This window comes from Xenopus tropicalis, chromosome 6 (genome assembly GCF_000004195.4).
Source record: "Xenopus tropicalis strain Nigerian chromosome 6, UCB_Xtro_10.0, whole genome shotgun sequence".
In the NCBI taxonomy this organism is placed as follows: Eukaryota; Metazoa; Chordata; class Amphibia; order Anura; family Pipidae; genus Xenopus; species Xenopus tropicalis.
The window spans coordinates 33,746,256-33,756,723 of NC_030682.2; the positions used below are offsets into that span (position 1 = coordinate 33,746,256).

Consider the following 10,468-nt stretch of genomic DNA (forward strand, 5'->3'; position numbering starts at 1 on the left):
TGAATGTGGCTCACAGGTATAAAAGGTTGGGGATCCCTGCCTTATAGCTATACTGTATTTTAGTACAGCTGACATCATAAATAAATCAAGGGATAAATTCCAAATCTAACAAAAATAATTTGTAATTCAAACTGAAATCTGCTGTACAAAAAACATTACACGCATAAGTTAATTTTAAAATTCTGTCTGACTGGGTTAAAAAAAGAAAAAAAAAATGTTACTTCCAAGCTCCCTTACTTAGTGAGCATGACTGAAAGCAAACAGCGTATATGAACAAATTCAGCTTATTTAGCAATCAACCCATACACTACAGAAGGGATGAATCAGCAATTTATACACTATAAAAATATTCAGTTGGTGAGCTCTATGAGCCATAATATACCCCACAATGGTCAATGTTCAGTTACCTAACATAGGGATTATCCAGAGAATTCCAGATAATTTATCACCTTTATAATGCTACAGTGATCGACCAAGGATGTTTGCACCTCTTATTAATGAATCAGAACCTATACAGGGTCACGTGCATAGTAAACGTCAGGGTGCAACATTAAGGTGTAAAAAAAAAGGTAGGCAGTGGCACTCAAAAAAGCAATTATAAGCAAGGCAAGCTCTTGCAAGTTAATTGGGAACGTGCAATGTTTTGGAGCACAAAATCCAATTTGTCCAGCATTTGTGCACCAAGCTTCGCCATATTGGAGTGCCAGGGTGTGCGGGTAAGATTTTCCTTTTTGCAAAGTTAAGGTAGCCATACACAGGGCAATTGCAGCTGCCGATATTGGTCCTTTAGACCGATTTGGCAGCTATTCTGCCACCAATGGGCCTCCCCGACTGACATCTGGCCTGAAATTGGCCAGACCTTGATTGGCCGGGTTACATTTTTCTGTCAGATCGGGGACACTTGATGTGGTCCACAATCCGATGGTGCCTATACCCTCCGTTTTAAATTTGATCCTTTGGCCCTAGGGCCAAACGATCAAATTAGCCTGATATCTCCCACCCACAGGTGTGCAAATCGGGAGAAGATCCACCAAGGCAAATGTTCCTAAGCCCCTTAGTACCTTGAACTTCTGCCCAGGCTCTCAGCAAACAGACCCCTAGAGTGCCAGCCCTCTAGAGCCTGGGAATTATTTCTGCATATTCACAAACACACAGACAAGTCTGACTTTTATAAATGATGGAATTATATTGCAAGTCCCTCCACCCAGCTAGCTCATTTTAAATATTATACAAACAATACCCATAAGAACCTAATTGCTTAACATTGCTGTATATATTACTAGTCATTAACTTAACTGATTTGAAAAATCATCTTCTACATGTGTATCTTCATCTTTATCTAATCCCGTCCTGTCTACGAGGCAAAAGAAACATACAATTTAAACTGAAAGTTATTAAAATTCTGTGTATGTAAGATGTTTTGTTAAAAGCCACTCTCTTTCACTGCAAGTATCCCAAGTTCAACGGACTTCAGATAATATATATTTCTGTTACTTTACTCCTAGAACTAGGATAAATGTAACTACACAGACCTCCACCAACCAATATAACGGAGATAACAATATGCAAGTTCTGTTTAGAGCAGGGATCCCCAACTTTTTTCACTCATGAGCCACATAGGCATAAAAAAATTTCCTTGTGGATGCCAAATAAGGGCTGTGACCGGCTATTTGGTAGCTCCACATGGCCTGCTAGCCTGCAGGAAGCTCTGCTTTGAGTTAAACAGCATCTCTGTGCTTCCAACTTTGAGGCCACTGGAAGCAACATTAAAAGGGGAGGTGAGTAACATTTTGCACACAAGCCACTGGTTGGGGATCACTGGTTTAGTTATTAAATTGTTATATAAATTATTAAATCATAAATGAACCTGCAACTCCCTCTGAGAGACCAGGAAACCTCCCAGGTGTCAGTGGTTTGGAGAGAAAGATAGAGAAAAGTACGGAAAATGGAGAGAGTAGGAGAATAATGAAGCTATGTGAGGAGATCAGGAATGCGAAAAGTGGGCCTGTGGTTTTTCTAATGGGCCCCTAGCATCCCAGTCCAACACTGCACCCCTTTGATCATAGAACCCAATAGAAACCAGAGCATCTCTACTGTACATTACAGGATGCACAGATGCCTGCAGCCGAGGACACACACACACAGAACCCTGCAGCTGAGGACACACACACACAGAACCCTGCAGCTGAGGACACACACACACAGATGCCTGCAGCCGAGGACACACACACACACACACACACAGAACCCTGCAGCTGAGGACAAACACACACAGAACCCTGCAGTGGAGTATACACACACAGAACCCTGCAGCCCAGGAAACATACAGAACCCAACCCTGCAGTAGAGAACTGTGAAGCGTTCAACTTTGGTTGCAGTTTCTGCGCATGCCTGAATTGGTTTGCATTCCGTCTGTAATATCACAGAGAGCGTTACCTGTAATAACCTGTAAAGTGAAATTCGTGTTTATCTATACATTATTATATATATTATATTGATAAATAAAAATATAAGAAGTACACAGCGCTAGGTGAATGAGGTAGAATTCTTACCCATAGTAGTAGAGAGTCCGGGTGCTCATGCCCCAGACCTTCAGCTTAGGGAGCCAATCTAGGAAATTGAAACAAAAAAAACAGGCACTCCGGAACTCAAATAAACGTCTGTAGTAGCTCAAAAAAGCCTTACGCGTTTTGTACCTAAAAGGGTACATAGTCATAGGCTATAACTAAGTACCCTTTTAGGTACGAAACGGGTAAGGCTTTGTAGCATTATGTGTAAGCTTAAATAAACAATTTTGATTTTACTTCAACTTTTTGAGCTACTACAGACATTTTTTGAGTTCCAGAGTGCCTGCCTTTTTTGTTTGTATTATATTGCTAAACAAGTCGTGTTTTTCTAAACCAGAGAATGTTATTGCTGTGCCGCTGTAACACCATTTCAGAGAGTTACCGAGACTGAGCGATTGTTGGAACAACTAAACCCCAATCATTAAGTGGATCTATTTCTGGATATTTTGTAAAATCTTATTCCTCTTTCCTCTAAATTAAATCATTAAGATCTAAAAAAAGGAGTAAATCATTGTGATAATAATGCAGAATCGTCAAACTTGAAAACTTTGTATACTTGAATTTTCAAATGATCTGGTAGCCATGTTTCTAATGGTCCTATTTTGTATCTCCTATCATCAGGGCACACACTGTAAGAGCCTGGTCACCTGTTCTCTATAATTTGCACCTTAATGTAAACAAACCTTCACCTTTGAAAATATTGAAAATGCACCCAAATATCTTCAAAAACTGTCAGCTTCCAAGCAGCAGTTGTAGGGCAATTTTGCCATGGAGGAGGGGAGTGGGGGTGGTAGGGTCAGGATTTATGAAACCATTGGGTTGTCTGCCAAAACACATGGAGTTAATACATATCTATTATTTCAGTATATTTACCTGCCTTGGACAAAACTCCAGTACCCAGTATTGAAAGTACAGTGCTTGGTTGGTGGCCATTGTGGCCTGCAGATCTACCCTCTAGTAATGAGTAGAAATGTGAGTAGTGCTGGTCTGTCATTTCCTGGCTGTGGCCTATTCATTTTGCATAGCAGTTCCACATTCACTTTATGACAGCCTTTTGATGGATGAATTGAGGTGGTGACATGGCTGGAGAAAACCCAAAATGTTTCTTGGGATAACTGTGCCTGTTATGCTGCACACATGTGGAAGGGAATGGCATAAAAACTATGCAATTACCTATAAAGAAGCAGAATGGATTTAAACAACAGCACCGGTAAAGGGAACAACCCAACTGGCAATTCCCAGTGCATTTCTGCCCGTCTGCCAAGTGGAATTCACCTGGCAGAAAAATGTGGCAGTGACAGTTTCTGACCGATAAACACCTGACCTACAAGTGGGGAAATTCTGAACAATTTGCCAGTCACAGAACTAGAAAACATGTAAAACACCTTGGAATCTCCCCATGTGTCAGTGCCACACTAATTAATTAGTGCTAATTACTGATTACTAATTAGCCTTAAAGCATGTGATGTGATAAGCATTTAGTGCAAAGGGACACCATAAAAACACATGCCAAATAGCTAAGTTACATAGATTGTGACAAGTTTTTCCACTGAAATGAATTATGTGGGATGTAGAATGTCAAATAAGTGTTTACTCCATCTACTCGTGTGAATGTATATAGGGACCTATTTATTTTTAAGCTGTGTAAAAAAAATTAAACAAATACACCCTATTTATCAAACTAAGTATTAACGTTTTGCGTAAAAGGTTTCAGAATTTAATTCCAGTTCAAAAGTAAGCTGTACATTTAAAAATGCAGTCATCCACTGTCACTGATAGATTTCACTTACTGTCTGAATGTATCCCCATTGACTTGATTGGGTTAAACTAATTAACATTCAAACTGTAAACCCCTGTATTGTTTCTATATGCAATCCCCTACACTATTTATATCCTTTAGTGCCTGCACTGTTCACGCCTCAGGATCACATTTTAAATGCCCACATTGTTCACACCTCAGACTGTAGGCCAGCATTGTGTCACTGTATGTACTGCCTGCCCTATGCAACTTGTGTATGGCACACATAGGCAGCATATGGCATACACAGGCAGGGTAGGTTGAGTATGGCAAACAGGCAGCATAGGGCATGCAGAGTACTGCCTGTGTGTGCCATACTCTCCTACCCTATACTGCCTGTGTGTGCCATACACTGCCTGCCCTATGCTGTGTGTGCCATTCTCTGCCTGCCCTATGCTAACTGTGTGTGCCATTCTCTGCCTGCCCTATGCTAACTGTGTGTGCCATACTCTGCCTGCCCTATGCTGCCTGAGGGAGGTGAACCTGGCAGGGGTTTGTTCTGGGAGGTTGGTAGCAGTTGGGAATAGTCATTATATGGTCCCTAAGATGTGTAATTATGTGCTGGGGGTTGCTGTGCTATCCACAGGGGAGGAGGCATATGGATTTAAGTGTGTGTCTTAATATGACATAATATAATTCTTTCACATATGAATAAAGGGTGATATCCCTACAGTAAGCACCAACCATTTGGGTTTTTGCTGCGCTACCACCATTAATGTGGGTATAGTCTTAAAAGCTCTTGTGATAACATGAGTGTGGTTTGAAGTGGGTGCAGTTTAAAAAAGGAGTGGTATTAGCGGCCCCCCACCATGTAGGCCAAAAAAATTCTGTCCCTTAGTGCTACAGAAGTTGGACAGCACTGCCTTAGACAATAAGTGGAACAGAGAACACCTAAAAATAAAACAGCAAACTGATTACTAAAAACCACTAACCCACTTAAATGGGGCAAGACATTTATTAAAACCAAATAAGAAACACAAATATACTTAGACAAACTATGAAAGAATATTTTAATACACAAAAAGGTTATTTGATCTTCGCAATGGTGGAAGCTATGATGTCTCCATCTTGTATCCGTGTTTCTCTAATTCAGCTCTGGAAAGAAAAAAAAAGTTGTAACCTTCATAGCAACCATTTAAATTCTGAACTGTTACAGTAAGTCTTACTACTATGTGCCTTCAATAAAATATTAACTATATACCTGATATCACTATAATTGTAATAACAGCAAACTATCTCCATGCAACCAAGCAATCACCATTCCAAATCCAACAAAAATAATTTGTAATTCCAACTGTATTCTGCTGTACCACAAACGCTACACTGTTCAGCTAGTTTTAAAATGCTGTCTGACTGGGTTAAAAAAAAATTTCTACTTTTAAGCTCACTTTCTTAGCGAGCATGACAGAAAGCAAGTAGCGGATATGAACAAATTTGGCTTAGATAACAATCATACCATACACTACAGAAAGGATGAAGCAGAAATGTATAAAAACTGTAAAAATATTCAGTTGGTGAGCACTTATGAGCCATAATATACCCCACAATGGTCAGTTCAGTTACCTAACATAGGGATTATCCAGAGAATTCCAGATAATTTATCACCTTTAGAATGCTGCAGTGATCAACCAAGGATATTTGCACCTCTTTACTGTTACATTTATACTCTATGCAGTATATTTTGAGTGGGTCCCTAAGCTCAGTAACAGACAGCAGCACAAAATATGTGCAGGGAATCAGCAGAAAAGAAGATGGGGGGCTACTGGGGCATCTTTGGAGGCACAGATCTTCCCTGCTAAAGGGCTATGGTTGCCTTGGGCTGGTACACAAACCCAAAACCTAATGTACAACATTTCTGCACTACTTCTTTAGTTAGGCTTTAGTTGTCCTTTAAGGTGGCCAACGAGCCAAGCGAGCAGATCTTCTCCTGATATGCATAGCTATGGGTGGGAGATCGTTTGGCCCTAGGGCATCAGCTTATATGACAGACAACCCTCCTTTTCTGCTTGATAATTTGCAACGACCCCTAAACTCAGCTTCTCAACAGCTGCTCCGACCACACCGAGCATGTGCACTGTGTCAGACAGTTCCAGGGTAGGGATAACAGAATCCAAGATGGGGAGCACCTGTGACAACTGTAATGACCTATATCATTACTACTATAGAGATGCTGAAATTTTAATCCAGTCCAGTCATTTATAATATAAACTATGGCATTTCTAGCCGTATTCATTTTTAGGGTTTAGTGCTCCTTTAAGGAGAAATTCAGAATTGTTTTTTTTCTAGTTTAAATGAATTTGCTGCAGGTCTCCACGTACTATTTCTGAGCACATGGACCTGCATCTCCCCCAACTTAATGGGGCAGAAGGGGCAATGAATATGTGCCTCTTGCACCCTAACTGGCACAAAATTGACATGCAGACAGGCTCTCAGCAAACAGCCCCCTACAGTGCCAGCCCTCTGGAGCCTGGGAATTATTCCTGTGTATACACAAACAAACAGACAAGTCTGACTTTTAGAAATGAAATTGGATAGCAAGTCCCTCCACCCAGCTAGCTCATTTTGAATATTATACAAAGAATATCCATAAGAACCTATTTGCTTAAAGGAGAAAGAAAGGTAAAAACTAAGTAAGCTTTATCAGAAAGGTCTATGTAACTACAGCCATAAGCACTCACAGAAACGCTGCACTGACTTCTGTCAAAAGATTTCTTGTGTCTGTAATTCATGTGCTAGAGACACGCAGCTCTCTCCTGCTCCCCCTCCCTCAAGAATGCTAAAAACACACTCCCCCCTTAGGAATGTGGATCTGAGCCAATCAGCAGGAAGCTGACTCATAGTCTAACTAACTGAGCATGTTCACTTGGTCTGGGTGTCGGTGCAGGAGTGAGGCATTATGGGAACTTTCTTTACACAGCTCGGCATTTTTTCTTCCTGTTTGGCTTCTGATCATCTGAACGGGAGAAATATGGGGAGACTTAAGGGCACTATTGAGAGAACTGAAGGTATGCCTGCAGCTTGAGATTAACTCTATATTAGCCTTCCCTTCTCCATTAACATTGCTGTATATATTACTAGCCATTACCTTAACTGATTTGAAAAATCATCTTCTACATTGTCATCATCCCAGTTATCCTCCCAGACATGTGTATCTTCATCTTCATCTAATCCCGTCCAGTCTACGAGGCAAAAGAAACATTAAATTTAAACTGAAAGTTATAAAAATCCTGTGTATGTAAGATGTTTTGTTAAAAGCCACTCTCTTTCAGTGCAAGTATCCAGAGTGCTACACTATGGGCATGAGAGTACATCAGTTATATTTGTTACTTTTACTCCTAGAATTAGGATAAGTGTAACTACACAGACCTCCACCAACCAATATAACAATATGCACAAGTTCTGTTCCCCCAACCTTTTTCACTTTTTAAACCACATAAGCATGAAAAAATTTCCCCACATGGCCTGCTAGCAGCAGGAGGCTCTGCTTTGAGTAAAACTGTCTCTGTGCTTTCAAAGCTTGTCTTCAAGGCCAGAAATATAAAAAGAATCACCTACTTTGAAGACACTGGAAGCAACATCAAAAGGGGTTGGGAGCAACATGTTGCGCACAAGCCACTGGTTGGGGATCACTGGTTTAGAATCATAAATGAACCAACAACTCCCTCAGTTTTGAGCTGACACATCAGGGTACCAGGAAACCTCCCAGGTGTCAGTGGGCCCTCCTGCTTACCCAGCCATTTGGCCTGGTATGCCTATGTCATTAACCATTTCTCTATGAGAAAAAACGGTGTATGCCCAGATTTCTCCTGTACATTACAGTATGCACAGAACCCTGGAGCAGAACTCTGCAGCACAGGACACACACACACAGAACCCTGCGACTCAGGACACACACACACAGAACCCTGCGACCCAGGACACACACACACAGAACCCTGCGACTCAGGACACACACACACAACCCTGCGACTCAGGACACACACACACAGAACCCTGCGACTCAGGACACACACACACAGAACCCTGCGACTCAGGACACACACACACAGAACCCTGCGACTCAGGACACACACACACAGAACCCTGCGACTCAGGACACACACACACAGAACCCTGCGACTCAGGACACACACACACAGAACCCTGCGACTCAGGACACACACACACAGAACCCTGCGACTCAGGACACACACACACAGAACCCTGCGACTCAGGACACACACACACAACCAAGCCTGCGACTCAGGACACACACACAGAAGCCTGCGACTCAGGACACACACACAGAAGCCTGCGACTGAGGACACACACACAGAAGCCTGCGACTGAGGACACACACACAGAAGCCTGCGACTCAGGACACACACACAGAACCTTGCGACTGAGGACACACAGAGCCCAGCCGAGGAGACACACACACACAAACACACAACCCTATGGCTAAACAGACCCTGACAAACAGTGCTAACTCCACATCCCGAGAGCGGTAGGTGCGGCTGTACAAAAGGCCGGGCACCAGGCTATAATGTAGGTACCGCAGTATAGAAGCACAGAGTGAATGGCACACATGATATTGACGCTACTATACATGAGCGAACCCTGAGTCATGCCAGGCCGCTCGCACGTCCCTCTCCAGTCCGTATATACCTTCGGCGGGAAATTCTTCGAACTCATCGTCTTCTTCCAGAAGACCCAAATCAACAGGTGCCTTCTTATCAGACGACATTCTCAGAAAGCGATACAGAAATCAAAAAAATATACTTATTCCTATCAACAAATCTAACTCCGTAACAACCGGAACCGGAAGATACCGCGCGCATGCCCTCTTATGGATTCACGCATGCGCATTAGGGGGCGAAGCGTTCCACTTTGGCTGCGGTTCTGCGCATGCGTGAATTGGTTAGCATTCCTGGCCGTAATATCAGAGAGCGTTACTAATAACCTGTAAAGTGAACTTCATGTGTATCTATACATTATTATATATATATTATATTGCTAAACAAGTCACGTTTTTCTAAACGAGAGAATGTTATTGCTGTGCCGCTGTTAACGCCAGAGTTACCAAGACTGAGCGATTGTTGGAATCATGTCAACTAAACCCCAATCATTAAGTGGATCTATTTCTGGATATTTTGTATAATCTTATTCCTCTTTTCTCTGAATTAAATCATTAAGATCTCAAAAGTGGATCATTATGATAATGCAAAAACGTAAAATTTTTAAAAAACTTTGGGGCATTTCTAGAAAATCCATCCAAAAGGGCTGCACAGCAGTCAATGCAACCCTGCATCATGCATTTATTAGATGTATCCTTGAATTTTCAAATGATCTGGTACCCTTGTTTCTAATGGTCCTATTTTGTATCCCCTCTCATCAGGGCACACGCTGTAAGAGCCTGGTCACCTGCTCTCTATAATTTGCACCTTAATGTAAACAAACCTTCACCTTTGAAAAACATTGAAAATGCACCAAAATATCTTCAGAAACTGTCAGCATCCTAGCTAGCAGCCGTTGTAGGGCAATTTTGCCATGGAGGAGGGGAGTGGGGGGTGGTAGGGTCAGGATTCATGAAACCATTGGGTTGTCTGCCAAAAAACATGGAGTTAGTACATATTTATTATTTCAGTATATTTACCTGACTTTGTCAAAACCCCAGTACCCAGTTTTGAAAGTACAGTGCTTGGCTGGTGGCCATTGTGGCCTGCAGATCTACTCTCTAGTAATGAGTAAAAATGTGAGTAGTGCTGGTCTGTCATTTCCTGGCTGTGGCCTATTCATTTTGCATAGCAGTTCCACATTCACTTTATGACAGCCTTTTAATGGATGAACTGAGGTGGTGACATGGCTGGAGAAAACCCAAAATGTTTCTTGGGATAACTGTGCCTGTTATGCTGCACACATGTGGAAGGGAATGGCATAAAAACTATGCAATTACCTATAAAGAAGCAGAATGTATTTAAAAATCAGCACCTGTAAAGGGAACAGCCCAAATGGTAATTCCCAGTGCATTTCTGCCCGTCTGCCAAGTGGAATTCACCCAGGCAGAAAAATGTGGCAGTGAGCGTTTCTAACCGATAAACACCTGACCTACAAGTGGGGCAAT

At 41.9% G+C, this 10,468-nt stretch overlaps 1 protein-coding gene across 1 annotated transcript; it reads right to left on the reverse strand.

The window, feature by feature from the left end:
• Positions 1 to 5,301: 5,301 nt before the first annotated feature.
• sem1 (SEM1, 26S proteasome complex subunit) lies at positions 5,302 to 9,094 on the reverse strand. Its single transcript, NM_001045572.1, is given in 3 exon segments — positions 5,302 to 5,460; positions 7,451 to 7,544; positions 9,013 to 9,094. Coding segments are annotated over 3 exon segments (216 nt in total). The 5' UTR covers positions 9,092 to 9,094; the 3' UTR covers positions 5,302 to 5,417.
• Between the last annotated feature and the right edge of the window lie 1,374 nt (positions 9,095 to 10,468).